This window comes from Moschus berezovskii, chromosome 8 (genome assembly GCF_049115385.1).
Source record: "Moschus berezovskii isolate FMDL1 chromosome 8, NW_MosBer_1.0, whole genome shotgun sequence".
In the NCBI taxonomy this organism is placed as follows: Eukaryota; Metazoa; Chordata; class Mammalia; order Artiodactyla; family Moschidae; genus Moschus; species Moschus berezovskii.
In genome coordinates, this window is record NC_142467.1 from 90,777,440 (window position 1) to 90,800,577 (window position 23,138).

Below are 23,138 nucleotides of genomic sequence, written 5' to 3' on the forward strand. Positions count from 1 at the left end.
CATCCTCCTCTCCCACCGACTCCTCAGGCCGTCACCGTCAGCTTCTGCGCCCGGCGCCGCCCCCAGCACACGAGCACCAGCGTCCTGTGGGCACAGCTTAGCCACCCGACAATGCTGACAGCTTCCATCCTCCTCTGGCCTCTTGGGCTGCTTCTGCACAGCTCTGATTTGGAACTCTGACCCCCCATCACTCCGCTCCTGTTCCCCGCCCCTGCAGCCAGACCCCTCTCTTCCTCGGTCGACTCTCCCTCGCAGAAACATTTTCCTTCTTGCTGCTGGTCCTCTCTGCATGTGCTGTCCCCTCTCCATCCCGCTCTTCTCCAGCCACCAGTCCTTCAAGACTCTTCTTAGACCTGGAGTCCCTTCCACCCTGCTGTGCTGACCTCTGGGTGGCCTAGCACTCCACGCAGCCTGGGACGCAGGCCCTCAAGGCAGAGAACTGCCTCAGGACGTGAGCCATGAGCTCATGAGGCCAGGGCCACGTCTTCTCCATCCCTGTGTCCTTGGCCTCTAACACCAGGTCTGATGCAAAGTGGTAACTGAGCTGAATGAATGAATCCACATATATCAGAAAAGGACTGCTAAAAACCCACAGACTAACAAGGACATGTTTTTAAAAGACCACTGTATTTTCTTCTCTGGGAAGATAGCATACATGAACCGATAAGGATACATCCACTATCATTCATGGGGCTCAAGTCCCCAGATTAGGCTACGTTATACCCACAGAGTATAACGTTATACCCACAGAGTATAAAAGGGTATCTTTCATTTGGGAAAGGCAGTTCGATTTCATCCAGCTAATACTTATTCTGAAATGAACAACCAACCACACACCCACCCATTAGCCATCCCGGACTGCAGACAAACCTCAAGCTTTCACCTCCTCCAGGGCCTTCTTGGCCTGACTAGTGGCTCCAAAGCACTGGCTTATTCTGGGAATCTCCATAGATGTTTCCATCACACACCAAGAGAAAAATCTTCCCAGAATGATTCCACCAGAATCATGATTTCAAATGTCAGGTTCAGACAGTATTTTCCATCTTTCGTCACTGAAAGAACAACGTGGCTCTTGACGAAGCCAAGGCCAGGATGCTCATCATGGAAGGGAGACTGTCTCCTCAGCTGTGATGTGCTGGACAAGAGGACAGCCATCAGAGACACAGCACAGGCTCAGGCTGATGCCACAGAAATCCGAGTGTGTGGCCAGGTGGGGTTACACCAGGTAAGGGGCCTGCTCCCCGCCACAGCTCCACTCTGGCACCCGCCACAACTCTGGAGTGGGAGCTTTGGGCACCAAATCACGGCCTGTTTTCTAGGCTCCATGTACTCAGTTTCCTCCATGTAGAGCTCAGGCAGGATGGCTCAGCTTCCAGTTGCAATTCCATGGTCTGAAAAAGCCCTGGACACCAGGCCTGTCCTCCACAGCTAGGCAACAGCACGTTTCTGCACCATGAAGCTCTTTTCCAGATACAAGGGGACAGCAGTTGTGACTAAGTGACTCATTTTTGTGACTAAGTGACTTAGTCACACAGTTGTGACTAAGTGATTCTGTGCTTCGAAGCTTGAGGACACTCATGAACAGCAACGATCCAAAGTTAAAGGCCAGAGTAGTGACCTGCTCCCAAACCCAGGGCAGAGGGACAGGTTATCAAAATTTCACACTGTGAAACTCTTTAATAAAAAGCAACATAAAGCTGAGGGGCATATTTTTAAATTCTGGGTTGGCTCTGGATATCAGTTCCTGGGGAGCAGAGGCTGTTATTTTTCCTCTGACAGAGTTTAGCAGTAAGGTGGAAATTCTCACACCCACTTGCGTGCGTGCATGCTATATCGTTTCAGTCACATCTGACTCTTTGCAACCCTGTGGACTGTAGCCTGCCAGGCTCCTCTGTCCAGGGGATTCTCCAGGCAAGAATACTGGAGTGGGTTGCCGTGCCCTCCTCCAGAGGATCTTCCAGACCCAGGTATCGAACCCGGGTCTCCTGCATTGCAGGCGGATACTTTACCACTGAGCCATTGGGGAAACCCCAAACCCACATGAGTTAATGGCAAAACCCATTTTGATTCAATAAAGTCATACTAAGGACGCTCCACCCACAAGGATAGTCCTGCCTGTGGGACTGGTCAAGGATCTGCCAAATGCCTTAGAGGTTGCATCTGGAGAAGGCGTGGGGAGCCCTAGTTCAACTGCCCATCAAGAAATATCAACAAAATAGGCCAGCCCTAGGTCCGGGGAAGAAGCTAGAAACTTCCCACCCATCCCCGAGTTATCAGATGAGGCAGAGAGGCAGCAGTGAGAAAGGCACCGGGCAGGGCTGCGGGGAGAAGAGAGCACAAGCCTTCTGTATCCACTGGCTGTTGGCAACCCTCAGGCAGTCCCCACCCCGCCTGCCTCGCAGGCTGTGCTGAAGTCTCAGGGGCACAGTGATAGGGTGGACAGGCCACTGCAGACTGCAACATGCCATGCCTGTGGAACTGGTCCTCAACTGTGTCCTGCCTCCTCTAAGAAGTGCGCCCTGCCTCCTCCAGGAAGACTTCCTTGGCTGCTCCCGCCAACACTGATGCACATACTCCTCTGCGAGCACCAGGCATGGAGTGTGTCATTTCCTCTTCCTGACACCTTTGCCCACAACACACCAGCCACAGATCATCTGCACTGCCTTCTCATACATCTTTCACACCTCCTATTTGTCACCTTTGACCACCCAGGTGAGAAACCGGGGACAGTGGTGGCAGAGAGGTTAAGTGACCATCCTATGCCCCTCCAGCAAGTGGTGGAGATGGGGCTCAAAATCAGACTCTCCAACACCAAAATCCACACTCCTTCCCCAGTCCCTGACACAAAGGCCAAGCAGGGGCAGGAAGCAGAGGGGTGAGAGCCCTGCCTCAGAGTCGTGCGTGACCCCACTGCCTAGACTGCCTCTGGTCCCCACTCTGGGAAGTTTGGAGCCCCCACCCTAGTCCTCCCTAGCCCACACTGTCCAGCCGCCCCGTGCTGCCTCGTGTTGGCCGCTGGGAGCAGCAGGGAGGAGCCAGCGTCTGCAGGCAGGCACAGGACAAGGCTCAGCCCACCCCACAGAGGGTGCCAGAGAGCCCTCGGTCGCCCTGTCCAGGGTGCCAGGAAGGAGCAAGGGGCCCTGGCTGGTGAGCTAGAAGCCTCACTTACCTGTCGTGCCGCTCGTGAAACACACGATGGAGAGGTCACTGGGTTTTGGGGGCTACAGAGGCGAGAAGAGGAGGGTGTTAGAGCCCTGGCCGGTGTGGCCGCCTGGCCCCCTTCCCCGGCCAGCCCCTCTGCGCACACCCTGCCCCACCTCGTGTGTGTGCACACGGTGTGAGGTGCAGGCATGTGCTGGCACACGTGCATGGCCCTGCTCTCATCGGAATGGTGAGCAGGCAAGTCCCCAGGAAAGAGGAGGAAAAGCCAAGGAAACCTAAGCAGGCATGGACACAGATCTGTCTCACCCACCTCACACTTGCTCCTGCCACCTCCCCCACTTGTGTCTGAGTTGAATTCTAATGGGATTGCACTGCAGTGGCCACACACAGGCCTTCGTCAAAGATCTCACCTTTCTAGGCAATATGACCCGTTTCCTCCTTTCTTCCCATTTTTCCCCCAAATGTCTGGGTTTAGGCTTGGGAACAGAACATGGAGCCCAGAACTGAGCTGCCCACTCTGTCACTAAGATTGCTCTGCATCTGGCCCTTGCCCTGTGCATGTAGTCCTGGGGTCTCCAGGAGGAGCCCACAATGATCACTTGCATGTGGAAGATGGTTTCCCAGAAGAGGTGACATGAGTTGAGACTGAAGGACAAGCCACATCTCTCCAGATGAAGTGAGAGTGGGCATTCTGGGAGAGGAAACCAGCCTGAGCACAGACAGAGGTGCAAGAGACAGGGCATGCTGCCGGCTCAGAAAGGAGTTCTCTAAGGCTAGGGAGGGTGGCACAGTGTGTGGAGGTAGGAACACATCAGGGGCTACTGGGAAGGTAAGGGCCCTGGGAAGAGGGATGTGACAGGCTGCTGCCTGTGCATGAGAAGGCTCACAGGGTGGTGAATGAGTGGGAAGAGCTGAGCTGCAGAGGGGGCTGGAGGTAAGAGGCCTGGTTAGAAAGCTGCAAGTCCCCACATGGCCCCTCCCAGAGGGTAGTGACCCTCACTGGTGATTCCAGCTCAGGCAGGATCACTTGGGGATGACACACAGAAAAGTTCAGAGAGCAAAGATGAACAAAGACAGCAGATGCCACAAGGCATCCACTTCCGGTTCTGTTGCTGCTCCTGTCCATCCCATCCTCTGGAGAGTTCACTACATTGAAAGGGAAAACATCAGGTCTCCCAAAGAAAAAGTTACTGGAGACCCAAGGGATTGGCTGCCCTTTTTCCTCCCTCCCAAACATCTGACTCCTGTTCCAGGTCCCTCTCTGGACCCTCACTCACAGAAGTCCTCAGCACCCATGGGGACATCTCCTCAGTTGCTTATTAACACAGGGGTGCTACTCTGGCCTCTCTGCCAAGCCTTGTGCATGGTAAGGAAGGTCTGTAAGGATGTGCCCCGGGCACCATTTTGCTCAATCAAGACCTGCTGGAAAATGAGCTTACCACAGGATCGCAGTGATTCTGCTGGCCACAGTCCTGAAAGAGGAAAACATTGGTTTTAAATGCTCAGAAGTTCTAATCAAAAAAAAGATAAATAAATAAACACAGTATGCCTCGATCCTGCACCAAGCCCAGAGTCCAAGATTCTCAATCCAGGGAATACAAAGATACACACCCAGGCCCTGGCCACCGCACATCACAGATAGGGGTCTGCAGCCCAGGGAGAGGCCAAGCCCTGTATGCATGCACGATGGGGAGATGGCCTGCGGGGTCAACGGTACATCAGGAGGGAGTGGCTAGGTGGCCCGGGCCTCCTGCCAAGTGCTCAGGGCTGGCGGGGCAGATTGGGGCTGCCAGTTTAGGTGTGGCCCCTAAAACCATGGCAGGGCACAGGCATTAAAGGGCACACAGGCAAACAGGCGGAAAACTGGAAGGCCCGTGGGTCTAGGACACAGTGGCGGTCAGCTGCTACTGAGTAAGGCCCGAGGCCCTGGAGGATGCCCTGGGTAACTCCGGCAGGCCATGGGCTGCCACCAGCCCAATGTCTCTGGGGAGGCCATGCAAAGGAAACCAGCTCTGTTGGCTGCTGGTGGCCTGGGAGACATCTACAAGAACCTCTTCAGGACTTCAGTTTACTACAGTCCTCTGGCTCAGACAGGCTAGCTGTTAGCAGGAAATGAGGAGACTCCAGAGGCTGTGGGAGTAGCTCTGGGGCAAGCTGGCACGACCATCACCTACTGGTGCCTGTGCCAACCAGCTGAGCCCATATCAAAGAGGATGCCTGTGAGGACCAACTCTACTACCCACCACCAGTCCCTGTGAAGCCTCCCCTGTTTGAACCCTGGCACATGAAATATCCTGATGGCCTCAGGCCTTATGACATCCATCCTAGGGTCATCAGATGGGCAGACAACCAGCAGCTCTGGCTCAGGGGCCAACTAGCTGTGGCCCAGGAAACAGCCCAGAAGCAGACCCTCACCTCCACATCCTGCATGGATTTAATGACCACCCCGCACTCCTGCCCTCTGTCTTTCAGGGCCTCCTCGAATGGCTCCATGAGGATGATCAGCTTGAGCCCTGGCGTCTCCTTCCTCTCCACATGCTCCAGGAGAACCACAGCTTTCTGAGGTTTATCCACGATCACGGTGCTGATGTCAGCTGTAGGGTGTCAGGGAGAGTCAGTCTGTGTGGGCACAGGCTGTGACTGCGGGCAGCACGTGCCAGGTAGTAGAACCGCGGGCTGTGTTTGCCACAAAACAAGCTCGTGTGTAAATGAACACGTATGACAGGTCACACGGGACATGTGCCCAGAGGAAAACTGCCCAAAGCCAGGATGAAGCCGAGGGCAGAAGACCAGGAAATTTCTCAGAAGGAATGCTTGAAATTTACCCTCCAGAGATTCGCTGGGGTAGATTCCAAACATTCCTTTTTCTCCAGGTTCAGCTACCAGCTACCATCCCTGGTCTAAGATACTGATCACACCCCCAACACCTGCCTTAAGCTGAAGTGAACTCAGAGGGTTAACAGCCTACGTGGGGGGCTGGTGCGGAAGCTCCTTCTTGGCAGCCCTACCGTGTGAAAGGAGCCTTCAGGTAAAGTCCAACTGGGGACTCAGGAAGCCAATTCAAGGGCCAAAATGGAAGCCCCCAGGGTTCTCTGAGAAAGGCAGCAAAGTGTTTCCTAGTGTCAGACAATCAGCATAAGCTGAAGGCTGGGAAGGGGAAGTGGGACTGGCCACCGGGGCAGGAGGGGGCAGCTGGGCTCACCTGTGTTGATGATGTAGCGGACTGCCCCAGGGCCCAGGGTGTCGTACAGAGGGACCACCACCATAGAGTATGTGTAACAGGCGAGCTCTGCGATGATCCACTGTGGAGAGAATTGGGGTGGGGGATGGGGGCACACAGAGCAGATAGCAGGGCTGCACGGCCCCGAGGCCCAGGCCACCAGGGTCCTTGTTTGGGGCCCCGCGACGAGAGTGCTCTGCTCTGGCCCTGTGCACAAGGCAAGGGGCCCACACAGCCAACGAAGGCTGTGCCCGCTCACCCACAGCCTTCCAGTCCACGCGTGCTCCAATCCCGGGACTCCAAATTACCCCAAGCCCACCTCCAGGGTTTGTATGGGCTTCTTCCCCAGGTCCTTCCTCTCCCATGGCTCAGGGAGTCACTGATTGTGCAGCTGGGTGGGGTGCGGATGGAGCTTGGCTGAAATGTCCACCCCTGATTAGGGGCAAAGCCAAGGGGAGTGAGAGATGGCATGGATGAAGGATCTCCATTTTTCCTCTTGTCCCAGACCCTTCAGGCAGTGGGAGCAGGGCTGTTCTATGGTACCCAATCCTGTATTCCACTAATGCCTCTAAAACCAGTTAAGGCTGATGCTTACCTCTGGTCGATTTTGTGCAAAGACGCCGATAAACTGATCTGTACATGGTTTACAATTATGCTGGAGAAGTCCAGACCCTAGAAATTCAGCCCTGTCGGCCACCTGCACACAGACACAGAGCAGTGATGGGAAAGAAAGGGTTCTTCAGCAGGGAAGAGAGAGGCGCAGGTGGGATTTCCACGGTCTGAGGGAGCTCCCCAACTCCCCACTCAGGTGTGCTGGAAGTCTTGAAAGGTTGCTGCCAGGAGTCTGACAGACAGGCCAGACAAGGAAAAAGTAACTGAGACCCTCCAGGGTGCCCCCAACCCACCCTCCCACCTCGTTCCAAGTGCCAGGTCTGTGTGGGTAGACAGGGTGGGGGCTGTCTTCTGTTGCTCACCTCCTGGTAGGACAGCCACTGATAAGGCTGCTTGGGATTCCTGAAGCCAAGACAGGGTCCATTCCCTGCAGAGAGATAAGCAGACCTTGTGCCAGGCAGTGCCACCTGCACCTGCTCAGTAGACACCTGGATGAACCTCCCGCCCTGGGAGGCAGTCCATGGGCCAAGCGAATTGCTCCCCGCCTGCCTGTCTAAACCTGCTGAAGTACAAGAAGGCCTAAAGCACACAAGATGGCATCTCCCCAAGGAGATCAGGGAGGCCCAGGGATGGGAAATGACACAGTGCCAGTTAGTTCCCACCACGAGCTATGTGGTACAGCCCCAGGACACGGAGACCCGGGGGCCACTGGGCAGAGGTGGCGCTTTGCCTTCACCCAGACATCCTGGAAGTCGGGTTCAGACCATGCCAGCCAGTAGCCTGGTAGTTCAAGGCTCACCAGGGGCTGCCAATGGGAGATAGGGAGTATGCACTAAGAGACAGCTTAAGGTCAGCGGTTCTAGGGCCGGACAAAAGCTGAGGTCAGCCGTTGGCCGCATTAGCAGTTACTTGTGTGACTGGGTGGCAGGAGGGCTAAGAACGGCTTCTCTCCTCTGACCCTGGGAATGACTCACCCACCGTACCCCTGGAACCATGCTTACTCACTCCCACCCTTGCACCTGCTCAACCCCTGCCACGATCCTTCCACACCCCTATGGCCCCCCCTCACCTGAGATCCTAAGCCCACGGCGGAACACCTCGTACATGGTCCTGGCGTCATCATAGTAGTGGGTGAACAGCTGCGGGCTGTCCCCTATTACGGATCGCCGGGCCCCACCACTGTCCTACGAGCCAAGCACAGAACAGAGAGGCAGGCGGCAGTGTCAGGAGAGGGCACCGGGCCGGGCACAGTGCGGATGCACACCTGGGCTACACGGCTGGAACTGGGACACGCTCTGGCACACTCACACACACAGCCTACACACACCTGGGCTGGACACACACAACCTCTACACACGTTCATGGACACGTGGCTTGAACACATCCACACTCAAACAGGCGGCTCATGCCCATGGGTCCAGTATAGTGGTCTCCTACACACGCACACACAGCACCCACACACCAGGTCAGCATACACTAACTGCCCATGATCTTCAGTGACTGAGCATACACACCCACGGTTCACTCATACAGTAGAGTGCTGGCTGGAGTCAGGCATCTGGATCAACCCGCCAAGGTGCTGCTTGCCATGCATGTAGGTTAAGAATCATGGCTGCCATCCATCACTCATGTTTGAGAATGCGCTGAAGGTACTTGCCCGGGAAAAGAGGCCTAGAAGGCTGTGAAGGGAACAGCCCGGACCTTCGGTGCATCGAGTGGGAAGGTAGCAAAGGCCACGTGTGCTGGGGGCTGGGAAAGGAGCTGGGCTTCTTCTGCCTCTTCCCCTTCCCTCATGCCACCCCTCTCCTCAGGCTCCCAAGCCCAGAGCTCTCCAGAATCACCACTCCAACTCTTCTCTGAGCACTATTTGGGCTGTGCTGGGCTGGCCCACAGTCCGCTACCTCTTGGAACATCAAGTCTGAGGAACAGTGTGAGAACTACAAAGCAAACAGCCGGACTCTAAACCACAGGCAGCACTCAGCTGTTCTGCAGTGGACAGTTCTGTTTGGCCAGTGCCTCCTGAGCACCAGGCCCATCAAGGACCTGTGTGGGAATCTGGGGACTGATACAATCAGACCCGGTGAGAACTCAGGGGGGACAGAAACGATGAAGCAAGAGACTGTGCGCAAGGGACAGAAGGGGCTCGCGTGGGCAGGTGTGTCAGAGCGTGGCTGCTGAGCTGGGTTTTAAAGGATACAAAGGGGTTTACTGGGCAGAATGAGGAACAAGGACTGGCAGTCTCACCAGAGGCAACAAGTGCAAACACTTGGGGCAGGAGGGCACCTGGGGGCTGGAGGCAACTCATGCCGCTCCAAGTGGTAAATGGAGGGGTCCAGAGAGGCAGCAGATCAAGGCGAGGAGCTTGAGCTTTAGGTGGAGGGCAGTGGGGAGCTGGGAAGGATTTTAAGCCAGAGTAAGAGACATGATCTGAATCGTTCCCTACCAGGTGGCACGCAGAGTAAATGTGACCTGGATCCCTCTCTCATCTCACCTCCTACCCCTCTCTCCTCTCCTCCTTCACTACGGTCGCTCCGGATTCCTGCACTACTGGACGATGAGGCAACGGAGGGCACCACCCTCCCAGGAAGAGAGGCCTTAGCTGTGCCCATGCCCTGTCCTCCCCGCCAGACCCACGAGGGACTCACTCTCTGGCCCTCGACCTGACCACATCCAGATCACTGTCACCTCTAAGCCCAGAAGCCCCAGGTGCCTCCCCACACATGGTCCCTGCAAAGCCATAGCAAAAATGGCCCTGTCTCTTCTACAAAACCCCAAATAGATTCAGGCTGTCCACTCCGAGAGTCCCTCTCCAGTTCATGGGGCTTTGTCCTTGCTGGCCTCTCCAGGTGAGTTAATTCATCTCAGTGTTTCCTCTGCATCATCTCACTAAATCCTTACCATAACGTTAGGAGGCAGGTTCTCTTTTTATTGCCCACGTGACACATGAAGAAACTGAGGCTCAGAGAGTTTATATATGAAAAAACTGCCAAGGACCATAAGGCTAGTAACAGCCATGGCTGGGCTGCGAATCCAGAGCTGCTGGTCCCCACAGGCAACTAAGTTATATACCCACAGCCCTTCTCCACCTCCCAGCCACACCACGTGAATCGCCACTTCCCAAAACCACCAGGTCGCTGTCACACACCTGCACCTCTGCACACATTTCCAGAGCATTTTCTGGAAAAATGCTCTAAAGGTCCCACTCCTATCTCGGCCTGTGCCCTCTCCCACCAGGCAAAACTCTGTCATGCTTATGATCGGTACCTACAAGATCTATCTATCGGTACCTACTGTCGAGAGCAAAAGCAAGGTGCTGCATGGTGTATGTGGTGTATTATCATTAAAACATGGGCAGATGTCTATACATTTGTTTGTGGAAAACAGCTAACACAATTCTCAGGTGAAGAGAACTGGGAGGCAAGGGGAAGAAGGTGGACGCTTATCAGTCTATGTCTTTTGGTTGCTTTTGAACTGGGTGAATACACTAACTATTCAAAATAACTAAAAAATAGATCCTCTGGAGGAGGGCCTGGCAACCCAGTCCAGTATTCTTGCCTGTCCTTTTGCATGGACAAAGGAGCCTAGAGGGCTACAGTCCATGGAGTCGCAATGAGTCAAATACAACTGAGTGACTAACACTTTGACTTTCAAAGTTTTTTAAAAAGGCAAAATAAATTCCATAAACTTAAGAAACAAATCTTACAGGTCCTTCCAGACTGGGCCTGGGACCCCTTGTCCAGGGCGGGCCGCCGTCCCTTCTTCCCTCAGTGGCTCTGCCTGTGAGTTGTGTGCTCTGGAAGGGCAGGGCCCTGCAGTTGGGCCCCTCTGGGTCCCACCTCCAGGCCAGGGTCAGGCACAGGGAGAATCTGGGAGGAAATTTACCCAGCACCCCCTTGAGAACATGCTTAGGCCTCCTACTGAGGCAACCATAAGCCAAGGCCCCCTCCCCAAGAAGCAGGCAAACCAGAGGCCCAGGGTAAGGGCCAAGGTCAGTCTCTGGCCGGGTTTCAGCTCCTGGGAGGGGCAGAAGGAGCATCTGGTAGGAGATCCTGTCCAGGGCCGCTTCAGAGCTCCCTGGCTGGCTGCCCAGGGAAGAAACCAAGATTCTCTGGGCCATCTGAGGTCAAATAAGCCACAAGTTTGGGTTCTACCTTCAAGACGCCTGTCCCTGGCCCACTACTTCCCACAGCCCAGCTGCTCACAAGCTGCTCACCTCCACCTCCTCTGACTGCATCAGGAGATTGCACGGTGGCTGTAAGGCCTTCGGTCGGTGAGTGAACCAGTAGGCGAGGATGGCGACCAGTGCACCCATACTCACGAGGGTGGTGGCTGAGAGGCTGTGGAAAAACTGGCCCAAGTCACCCAGCTCGGGCAGCCGCAGCATCCTCAGGATCTCCTGAGTCTGCATCTTCTCCAGAAGCAAGAGGAAGAACTCTGCGGGAAACGAGAGGCAGGTGAGGGAGGAGGCCTGGCAGGAGGCAAGGAAGGGGCGGTCTGGGGCCTCTCCTCCCACTTGAGTCAGCAGCCACACTCTGATCCTGGCCAGGCCCCAAGTGAGGGGAGATGTAGTTTCCTGGAACAGCACAGCATATACTAGGAGCTGGATACCAGGAAGGGCCCTTCCCAGTGACAGGCCAGAGAGCCCTCAGCAGCCGTACCGGACAGTCGGACATCCCGCCCAGTTCTCCCGAGAAACATATACTCAGGCCCTGGGCCATGCCTGACATGTGCTTCCATATCTCCCGGGGTAGAGCGTGCTCTGACAGCTCTGGAGTTAATGCCTCCGGAGCCCCAGCGCCTGGGTGTACTGCCTCTCCTGTGTGGTCATAGCATCTTGCTTATCCTTGCTCCTGCAGTGTGGACTGGATGGAGGGGCAGCAGATGTGCCTGGCACCGTGCCCAGGATGAGTGAGGGTGAAGGGATGCAGACGCCTTTCATGCTGCCTCAAAGCTGCCAGCACCCGGCTCTCACCCTGATGGACACAGAGAAGGCGAGGGGGCAGAGCCCACAGACCAGCCCTGACAGATGTGAGGGTAGCGAACCAGAAGGTGAGGGTTCACTGTGTGACACACGGCAGAGTCCCCTCAGGCCCACATTCTGGCCCTCCAGGGGGTTCTCCTTGAAGAGAAGTTATAGCCAAAGGCCTGCCGGGGCAGAGGTGATACTGGGGCCAACTTTCTGAGAAACAGCAGCGCTCCCAAGAGCAGCCAGGCTGAGGTGCGGACCCAGCTCTCCAGCCTGACTGCTGACCACTAACAACGCCCTGTGCTGTGCCTGGGATCCCATCTGCTAACGTTCAGAGGAAAAAGGAGGCAACAGAGGGGAGCAAGAAGAAAAGGAATGAAGGCTCAGAGAGAAAGGGGTTCAGCAATGTGCTGGGTCCCTCCTAGGGACCACAAGCATCCCTCGTGACACTGCATATGGTGGTCAGGGTGCCCTGATGGGATAAAGAATGCAGTCCAGGTGGACACTGTGGTCCTACTAGGGACACATGGAGGATGCCCTAGGGTGGCCAGTGGGGGCTTCCCTGTGACAAGCACTGGTGGCTTAATTTGGTTCAAAAAGGGAAGCCCCCAAGTGCTACCAGGTCCTCCTGTTAACTGCTAAGTGAAGTAATGCTGGCAAGACACACACATAGCTAGCTGGGCTCAGGGGCCTGCACTTTGCCCAGGCCTGAGGAAGGCAGCAAGGGTGGGCCAAGTGTTGGACGCTCTATCCCCACAGAGGCCTTCTTGGTGTCACTGCCCACCTGGAGGGCCCAAAGCTAGGAGTGCTATATGACACCTATGGGTCTGCCAGCTCAGTGAGGGCTGTATGGGCTCCGGGCTGCCATGCGCTGGCCCTTCACCCCCATCTGTTTGCATGACTGCTGTTTCCCTTCTTGGGAAAGAATGAGAAAGGCCAACAACAGCTACTCTGCAGCCACAGGATATGAGCCAAATAGCAAATGCCTGACCCCGAGGGGAGGAGAGAGCTGCTGAAATTCCAATAAATGGCATCTGTGCAAAACTATAACATCACCATACCAAAGATGAGGTCAATGCTGTGCGAAGTCACTGCAGAGGAAGTGGGCAAAGCTCCAGAGTTCAAGTCCCTTCCCCTTCCCTTGTGAGCTACGCTAGGTTGAGCACACCTCACTTCTCTGGACCTCTCCTTCCCCATCTTTAAAATGGGGACAATGTCACTCATGCATGTAAAGCTCCTCATCCTGGGTGTGGTGCAGCTGGAGGCGTGATGGGACTAAAGAGATGGCTAGCGGTATGCTTGTCAGAACAAGGAGGCTGTTCAGCCCAGGCCGAAATACATTGGACACAGGTGTCCGAAACCAGGTATGCGGACCCACAGGGGTTTATGCTCTATGGGTGGCATGGCAGGCTGTGTGAGACCAGGTTATACTCATCAACCACCCACAGGGTCTGGGTGAGAGAAGTAAGCCCCCACCTAGCCAGAGCGTCCTCACTGAGTCCCTGAGCCGGAAATCCAGTTTTACCAGCAGCCTGCTTGAGTTGGATCAGTTTTGGGAGCCACCAAACAGGAACAAATAACTGCTGGCAAACTGGAGAAATTAAGGTTCTGCATCAGCAAAGCACAGGACAGGCTACAGACCAAGGTAAATCCACTAAGGAAAATTGCTCTGGGGAGGACCCTGGGCAGGAGGCCAGTTGGCTTTCTTGGGAGATTTACTTCCTTAAGCTGCAAATAAGAGACTAAGTTACAGCCAGGCCCATCAGATAAAAAATGACTCACTACATAGTGGAAAATCTAGATATGCCCACAAGCTCCTTGGGTGAACTCTAAGAGCTGAATGATGTTTCCTACAGCAGACTCAACCACAGGCTGGGAAGCCAAGCCTCAAGAAGTCCCTGTCAAGCCCTGGGGCTCAACTATGCAGTCCCAAAAGTTTCAGAGAAAACCCTGGAAGTATGCCTTACTACCTCCAGTGTTCTTGCCTGGAGAATCCCATGGACAGAGGGGCCTGGTGGGCTACAGTCTATGAGGTTGTAAAGAGTCGGACATGACTAAGCAACTAACACACACACATGCCTTACTACCACCAGTCCCTGGCCCTTGGCAGTTCCTTGCAGGCCCCAGGCTGCAGCCAAACGTGGGCATTGGCTGAAAGGCTGGGGCTGTCACAGAGCACAGAAAAGAATGACTAAGCCATCCACTCACTTACCCATCTACCCACCCAGTCACCTAGCAGACCCTCATATGGCCCCACTCAGATCTAGTTCAGTGCTGGGCCCAGGGCCAAGCCAGATGTGGGCCTGCTTGCAGTCTCATCAAGGAGATCCCAAAGGGAATGGACAGTGCTGTGAGAGCAGTTTGGGCCGTGATCAGACACAGGGCACCAGAAAAGATGCACAACTCAGGTGCAGAGAGTCAGGGCAGACTTCCTGCAGGAAGTAGCACCAATGCCGAGACTGAAGGATAAAGAGGAAAGGTGTCCCAAGCAGAGGGAAGCAAATATGCAAAGACTGGAGCTGAGGGAGACCATGGAGCACTTAGCAAACTAAATATTATACCCAGGAAATGAAGTCTGAGCCCATTAACTCTTGTACGAGGCCCAGGGCCACAAGTTTGAAGTTGGTTTCCTGGATGTGCAGAGCTTTCAGTCATCACCAAAGCACCACAGACCCCAGGAGAGGGAAGAAGAGAACCTGCATAAACTCCCTGAAATGCTGGTATACCCGGGAGTCCGTGCCTCCACACCGCACTGCTCCATCCGCATGACTCTTTATGAGGTAGAGACACAGAGACCCCACCGAAGAAGTTACCTGCCATTCACAGGTGCAGCGAGCGAGCAGGGGAGCCAGGACCTGAGCCCCAGATGACTACAGCCTCTCAAACCACTGCCGTGTGTTGCACTGCCACCCAAACTCTTCCCTACACTGCACCATCCACACCCACAACTCGTGCTCTCCTTTGCCACAGTGCTAAACCCACAGAAAGGACTTCCCAGGAGGCACTAACAGTAAAGAATTCACCTGCCAATGCAGGCAGATGTAAGAGATGTGGCTTCAATCCCTGGGTTGGGAAGATCCCCTGGAGGAGGGCATGCAACCCACTCCAGTATTCTTGCCTGGAGAATCCCAGGGACAGAGGAGCCTGATAGGCTGAAGTCCACAGTCACAAACAGCTGGACACAACTGAAGAGACTCAGCATGCAAACCCACAGAAAACCAGCTTCAGACCTGGTCAGAAGAGTCCAAGCCCAGGGTTGGGGGTGGGTAGGAGGCAGCACGGGACAACCAGAGCCTGTAAGCAGGGAACAAGCCAGCTAGGCCAGTCACTTGCACTTCACCAGGCACACACTATAGGTGGGCTCCCTCTTGGCCTCACATTACGAACTTGCCATTTTCCCACGGTTGGGTTCCCTTCCAGGAAGCCCACTTGCCTGGGACACTGGAGGGTGGTGGGAAAAGGGCTTGGCCCCCAACTCCTCCCCAGACCCCTACTCAGGTGTCCACCCAAAGGAGGTAACTCAAGTGACTGCAAGTCCTAGAGTGCTAAGGCTGGGCCTGTGCCCCTTCCTGGCTGGGCAGCGACCAGAGGGTGTCATTCGTGCAGGCTCACCGACCTCAGTCATGGGGGCTTTCACATGCCCTGAGAATGCTTCAGATCGGGGCCCACCAGAGGGGAGAGCTGCAAATTCAGGTCCTCTAAGGACACGGACCTCAGAGCCAGCTTGTGTCACCAGGCTTTTGGCTTGAGGCGGGGCCTGGGAGTCTGGTCTCATCTCAAGGCCTTGGCCTCTTCTGACCTCTGCTCCTTCTCTGTCAAGCTGGTGTAGGGCTTGGTGGTCCCTTGGGTCTGAGCCATTGGTGCCTCATTCCCTGCCCCAGGAGGCTCTCGTGGTTGCAGCGGCACTGGGCATGGGTAGGGGGCATGGGGGAGGGGGACAGCAGCTAAGGGAATCAGCAGTGGTGCTGGTGTTGCCAAGAGAGCAGCTGTGTTTGTAAATATTCACCTGGCAAGGGTTCCCAGCCCTCAGCATCAACTAGCCTCCTCTCCTTCAGCATGCCTCCTTCTCCAGTTCAGAATACCAAGTGGTGGCACCAGGCCCCTCCTCACCCCCATGGATGGTGGGGAGTGAGAGGCACAGCTGTTAAAACCCAGGAAAGAGAGAGAGCAGGAGGAAGGGGACCCTGGTCAGAAGCATTCTGACTTCAAGGTGCAGAGGCAGAGCCCCAGGGCCCATTTCCAGTGCAGATGGCCCCCAAACCCATGGCTCCACTCCAAGAGCCCTCTGCTGGTCCAGCTTCCTAACCCCACCCCAGCACTCTAGACTTTCACGATGTGGCAAGATGGCTCTGTCAGGACTACTTCCTAAACATCTCCCAAATCTGACCACTCCTTTCCACCCTCTCCCCCTCCCCCCGGCCTGGTCTGGTCCAGCCATCACCAAGTGCAGTCCAGACTCGCACACCAGTCTCCCCACAGGCCACCCTGCTCTGTGCAGCGTTTACACGGACACCAGAGTTATGTTCCTGGTACACAACCATGACCAAATCGTGCCACTGCTCAAAAACTTTACCTGGTTCTCTCCTACCTGAGGAAAAAACTTCAAAGTCAGCACCCTGGTACTGAGACCCTCCATGATTCTCAGATTCTTCCGTCCCCTTAGAAACACATTGGCTTCCCTCTGTATCTGCCAGGAGGCAGGTGGGGGGGTGGGGAGTCCGTGCAATGGGTTTGTGCAAACCTCTGAGGGCTTCAGAAATGGGGACGCACAAGGCAAGCCAGTAGATCATTAAAGGACCTCCTTAACTCCCAGTGAAGGGCTCTGAAATAAAATTATAAATTCCTAGGGTCCAGGGCTCCTGCAAACAAGCCAGGGAAAAGGCCCATAGGCGACTTCTGGTGCTGGACTGACTGGGTCCAAGTCCTGACTCATACTGATAGCTGTATGACCTCAGACAAGTCACTCTACCCCTGTGCCTAATCTCAAAAAATCTCGTGGACAGAGAATATAGTGCCAGGCACACCGAAAGGGAAATATTCAATAGACAGAAGTTAGCTCAAGCAATTACTCTGTCTCTGCCAGCCAAAAGGGCTCAAAGACAACCAGCAGAATGACATGCATTCACACCCTACCTTTTCAGCAGGCTCCTGGCGCTGGGGAGGCAGTGAGCTGGTCCCACCAGTACCAGTCTCCCTTTATAAAGGTTATGTGGGACTTGGGGAGCACTTACCACATCTTGATCAAAACACAAAAGTGGTGAAGGCCCTGCCCCAAGTCTGCCCTCCTGGGGACAGCTGATGGCAACAAATGCCTGCTCTGAGAAGCCAGCTGGTGGTGGGAGCTCTAGGAGTGGTGGCAGAGGCTCCCTGGCAGCTGCGGCAGCGGGTCTGGTAGGGGACGGGGTGCAGAACAGCTCTATGGGGAGCTGATGGCCCCTCAAGGCCCCTGCTACCCCCAACCCCAATCTGCACGCAGGGCAGCACCAGCTCAGATCAGCTCAGAGGCAAGCAGCCCAGCCTTAACCCCCACTCTGCCAGGTTGCAAAGAGCCTCAGATTATACCCCTCTGCTTCTCCCCACCTCCACCCTGTCTTCAGTTCTAGAGAGTGGTTTGTCAGAAGGGTTGCTTAAGGACAAAGTCTTCTTACACATCTATCTGTGGCCAGGCCCTCAGCCGTGGGCTGGGGACCTGCAGGCAGCATGAGCGGTGGGGGTGGTGGGAAACAGTGGAAGTGGGGGAGGGGATGCCAGATCTCCCGGCAGAGGGAAGCCTGCACCACCGCCCAGGAATCTCCTCCAGCTCCTCCTTCCAGGGGCTGCCTCCACCCCCACCAGGTCACACCCAGTCTACTTGGGGGAGATGAAAGAGATTAGGCACAGTCCCAGAAAAAACATTTGGTTAGAGACATTCAATGGCAAGCCACTCCAGTACTCTTGCCTAGAAAATCCCATGGATGGAGGAGCCTGGTAGGCTGCAGTCCGTGGGGTCGCTAAGGGTCGGACACGACTGAGCGACTTCACTTTCACTTTTCACTTTCACACATTGGAGAAGGAAATGGCAACCCACTCCAGTGTTCTTGCCTGGAGAATCCCAGGGACAGGGGAGCCTGGTGGGCTTCCGTCTATGGGGTCACACAGAATTGGACACGACTGAAGTGACTTAGCAGCAGTAGCAGCAGAGACGTTATGGGCAGTGGGGGCACTCCAGACCAAATACCAGTACTGGCAGGTGAAAGATAATGGCTGAGCTTCCCCACAAGACCCCAGCACAGCAGCACCCCAGCCCCTCTCAAGGCCTGCCCTGAGATGCTTTCCCACTTTGCTGGTGGGGGAGGACGGGCGGGGGGGGGGTGGCCACCCTGGAGCCAGAATCCACACCTTGGCCTGCTGAAACCAAAGCTGAGCCCTGAAACTCCCTCAATGCCTCTGGCAGGCAGCCTGGGACAGTGAGGTCCCAGGACGTGCAGGGCTTCAATCCTGCAAGTTTTCTTCACAGGGGAAGGAGTGGGGGTGGGGATCAGCTGCAGCCTTGTTTCACTCTTCTTTCCCAAGCCAGGATGTGACAGGGCAGAGTAGGCACACAGTGGCCACTGCCGGAGAGTAAAAGGCAGGTCTGGCCCAGAGGACCCACCGCACCACCCTCAAGCCCTACTCACACTCGGTGCTTCCGAATTTTCCAGAACAGGGTCTTCCCAACACCGTCCACCTCCTCGGTCGTGGCACAGCACTCTGAGCTCCCTCTTGAGAGCTATGCGCTCAGTCTGCCTGGAAACTCTAGAGCCTGCGGGCCTTGCAACACCTTCCCTGGAGCTGATTTGGTTTCCCCTGCTAGCCCCACCATTAGGGGCGGGCTGTGTGGAGAGCTTCCTGCCTCAGCAGCCCTTACCTGGAACCTAGCACAAGCCTGTTTGGGTATCCAGGCCCCTGCCTCTGGCAACCCCACCTGGAGGGAGCTCTAAAATGCACAAATGCCTGAGGACCCTCCCTCAGCCCCCAAAGCCCTTTGCTCTACTTTCCTGGCGGGACCCTTACTTATCTATGCACATTCTCAGAGATATCTTTAAGGTGACAGCCTCCTTCAATGCTTCTCCCAGAGCGGGGGGTGCAGCGCGGTGGGGAGGGAGGGTGTCCTGGCCCAGCAGTGCTGCCCCGGAAAGCATGTGGCCCAGGAACCGGGTCAAGAGAAGCACAAACTTCACCATCCCACCCGGGTGGCCTGGTCTGTTGAGACGAAGACACAACTCTCCCTCAGCCCGGCACCCTTCCCATCCACACAGGCCTTCGAGCTCTGTGCTGAGAGAGGGGCCGCCTTCCTCCTGGGTTTTAATTAGACTCACAGGACCACAGATGACTGGGACAGACACAGGGCCGAGGGCCTCCCCGAGCTGGGAATTGCTAGGTGAGGCCCACTGCACGTTCCCCCACGAGAGACAGGCCCAGGATTCAGGGTTGCTGGGTTACAGAGTGGCTCACCTGCCGAACCTCCCTGAGGAGCCTGAGTGTAGTTCTGAAGGTTTAACTCAGACTCCTGATGTAGAAAGGCCGAACTAAAGGTTGGCTGTGCTCAACCGCTGCGCAGGTCCCCTTTCTCAGTAGCCTGAACCCGCCTCGGACAGGCTTCCCTTCAGCAGTTCACTTGGAGGCGGCCCGCATCACCCTCTATGCCCCATCCTCAGCCCAGCACCCCTCAGGAATCTCACTCACCCTAAGCCCTGGCCAGGGAACATGGGCCCGCATTCCTGACAGCCACACCGGGAAGCCAGGCTCAAACAATACTTAATCAGACACTTAAAAATACAAATAGCCTTGAGCTCAGAGGAGCAAAGAGAAACACAGTGTCTTTTGAGATAAAAGCTGTCCTTACGATCAGGCCAATCAGGCCGCACAAAAATTCTCAGAATGAGGAGGTGCAGCAGAGGTTAAGACAATGGCAATGCTCCCTTTAGCAGTATTTCCAGGGGGCAATGACTAGGACTGATAGGGTGCACGAGCCTCGGGCCTCACCGTCCTTCCTTCCACACCAATTCTGGGGGGCAGCAGACAGGGCAAGTGGCAAGGGCCGTGAGCGCTACACAGGCAGAGAATACACCCTGGCCAGGCCCCACTGTGCAGGAAGCCAAGACCTGAGGCTGCAACATGATCCTTTCCCAGCCCCGCCCCACCATGCAGGTTAGGGCTACCAGGGCCCTGGCCTTGGGAGCAGTGATCCATTTCATCACCGGCCCCAAGTGAGGGCACATGGCAAACCCTACAGGTTCAAGCTCAGCAAGAGAACGTGGGCTGCTCCTGGCAGGGCCATGCTGTCCTGCTGTCAGAGCTCAACCGCTGGTGGCCAGGATTACAGCTGGGACAGGATGTGACTCCCTCCAGCTACAGGGGAATTCCTTGTAGGCGGGTTGAGGGTCCTGTTAAGAGGTGGTTGGGGTCACTGAGGTGAGGGGAGCAAGAGAGCAAAGGACTCGCTTGCCCACTTGGTCACTCGGGAGCAGCTTGGAGACATCCTGCTTGGGGTGAGAGTCACAAGACAAACCTAAAACACATCCTCAGTCAGGGACAGGGAGCAAGAGATCAGGAGCAAGGTGGGAAGGAGAGTTCTGAGAAGGCAACAGAGTCCCAGAAAGAGGCCTGTAATATGCAGGGACTCCTGGGAAGGAGGCACTGAGGCTGAGAAGACAGCACGTGGCTGCCAAGAGAAAAAGACTATGATCTGCGCTACACATCACCCCATGGCTTATACATCAAGCACAGGCTGATGGTGCCCACCAGCCCACCTGACCTAGCACTGCAGGGTTTGAGGATGCCAGAGTGTCCCAGGCAAGCCATGCCTCCAGATCCCAGCCAGAAGGACCACTACCACAGCCAGGAGCCAACAAGACACCTATACTCACCCTTTCCGGGGTCACGGTTTATTTCACAGGAATGACAACCAGCACAGAAAGGGGAGTTCTGCTTTTGGTTAAAGTTTTCTAGGACTCTGATAAACAGCTTAATTTTCTGGCTTCCTCATTTTTTGACCAAGTTCCTCTTGAGAACTGCACAAGGAGAAACAAATCTGAATCTCTCTCAGTTCAGCAGGAAGTCTGTGCTGGTCAACGGGGCCCTGCCACCTCCTCAATCGTCCCCTCTGGAGTGACTCAGGGCCATGGAGAGGCTACTGCCTTCGACTGTCCTCCAGTCACCAAGACCTGTTGTTGGCTGGGGAGGGCTGGTGGCGTCCACAGAGTTAAGGCAGCCCAGTCCACTGCTGGTGAGGGAGGACTGAGAACTCAGGCCTCCTTTTCAAGGCCAGAATGAAAGGGGACTATGCAAATCACTGCCTTCGGAGGAGCTGAGGCAGGGGAGGGCCTGCTGCTGGCAGGCCTGCACCTCTCCATTCGGGTCTGTCACATGAAAGGGTCTGTATTCCTACCGCTGCCTCCGGCACTTGGCCAGACTAGGGCTGTTCTCACCAGAAAACAAAAATCTCTTTCAGACCAAAGCTAAACCAGGTCCTGGCTGGCCCAGGGAGGCTGACAGACGTTGTTCCCACTGACCCACTGAGGAGTCAACACCTGGATTCTCACTGAACCCCCCAGCTCTCCAGAGGGAGCTGAAGGCTCCTGTGGCTGCTTAGAAAATCACTGCGTCAGGTCGGGGAAGGCGGGGCCAAGAAATGGGATCGGCCCATTCTGAGGCTCCGGCTGTTATGTCCTTCTCAGAAACAGTCATGAATCGGCCTCAGGAAGCAAGCTTTTGGTATGAGGAAACTTCAGTAATTCTCATGGAGTTGATGCGAAATGTGGAGAAAGAAATGGGAAGAAATATGTGACAGTAAACAAGAGCCCCTGCAGTGCACAGAGAAGACATTTAAGAATGCCTGCTGCCACAAGCACCCTTGGACTGTGGGTGGGGTTGTAACCCAGAGCCCAGTGTGCACAATCGTGCTCCAGAGCCGAGACTCCATCTTCCACAGAGCTCCACAACAAGGTCAGGCTTCAACCTTGTTCAGATTTTCAGAGCTGCTTGTCTGACACCCTAGGGTCACCAGGAGCTGTCCATTAACCATGGCACAAATATCTGTATCTATCTACATATTTTTAAAGGGATGCATCAATAACAAAACAAAAGCCCAACCAGATTCCCAACACATTTTATTACACGACAGATGGAAGAACATCAGAATAAAGGATAGTCATTCAACTTGAAAAACTCACAGTACTGCCTGCGTCTTCCACATTGTTCGCAATGTGTGGTCGCAGATTTCCTCCGCAGTGGGTGACACTGAGGAAACCAGGTATAAAACAGGGCACAGCCTAGGCGTCCACCCAGAGACAGGACACACAGGAGAGGCTAACCTCAGTGGGCAGCACACACCCTGTAAGCTACGTAGCACGGATGCCACACAGACTCCCATCAACAGGAGACAACGACACAGCAAGACCACAAACACACATATGATCATGTAGCCAGGGAGAAAATCCAGGACAGAACCACCTCGGAGCTGACTCTGAACCAACAGGAGGGTTCGTGGATGTTCCACGGGTATCCTGTAACCCAAGGGAAACAGGCTTCGTCTGCCTCTTAGCCCAGAGAAAATGCCCACCCCTGATAACCATCCATCCTCCTTGGTCACCCTCCTCCTGCTGTCAGCTGGGATCAGACAGCATGCCCAAGAAACCCTGAGAGAGTTCATGGGGCTGCCCCATTAGGGAGAAGCAGGAAGTAGGGGAGGAAGAGAAACGAAACTTCAATCCAGATGAAAAGGGGGCTTCACGGGTCACAGCCTTCCCTGCTGTCTGACTTGTGGCAAGGGGATCAGGGACACACATCCCCAAACCTCCCAACAGCCCACTGGGCCAAGGGAAAGCCGCCTTCCCTTTCTCTGCACCACGAGGAGGAGGCAGCCTGCAGGCTGAGTGGGGGCTGAGTACAGGTGAGCCAGTGGCATCCCCCAGAGAAGCACACCCGACACACCTGCTGGAAGGTGCGTTCTCCACATCCTGGGGTGAAGGTGGCTTCGTGCAGAAGAATGGCCAGAAGCACCACCCCTTTCACAGTCAAGGGGTCAGGGCAGGCCTGGGTGGGTTCTCCCGGAGACCCCCTTCTCCATGCAGACACCTGCTTTCCTCTTACTGACCTCGAGGACCTTACCATCCACCCTCAGGTCAACCTTACTCTCCAGCCTCACTGGCTGGCCCA

At 55.4% G+C, this 23,138-nt stretch overlaps 1 protein-coding gene across 2 annotated transcripts in view; it reads right to left on the reverse strand.

Moving 5' to 3' along the window:
• ACSL6 (acyl-CoA synthetase long chain family member 6) overlaps nucleotides 1-23,138 on the reverse strand; it is a 64,542-nt gene that overhangs the window by 35,218 nt on the left and 6,186 nt on the right. For both annotated transcript variants that reach the window (XM_088838828.1, XM_055430110.2), the window contains exons 2-9: nucleotides 11,208-11,428; nucleotides 8,064-8,178; nucleotides 7,357-7,421; nucleotides 6,978-7,079; nucleotides 6,365-6,464; nucleotides 5,578-5,756; nucleotides 4,602-4,634; nucleotides 3,170-3,221 (exon numbers count right to left, since the gene is read on the reverse strand). In XM_088838828.1, coding sequence (XP_088694954.1) covers nucleotides 3,170-3,221; nucleotides 4,602-4,634; nucleotides 5,578-5,756; nucleotides 6,365-6,464; nucleotides 6,978-7,079; nucleotides 7,357-7,421; nucleotides 8,064-8,178; nucleotides 11,208-11,428 — 867 coding nt within the window. The remainder of the gene's footprint in view (nucleotides 1-3,169; nucleotides 3,222-4,601; nucleotides 4,635-5,577; nucleotides 5,757-6,364; nucleotides 6,465-6,977; nucleotides 7,080-7,356; nucleotides 7,422-8,063; nucleotides 8,179-11,207; nucleotides 11,429-23,138) is intronic.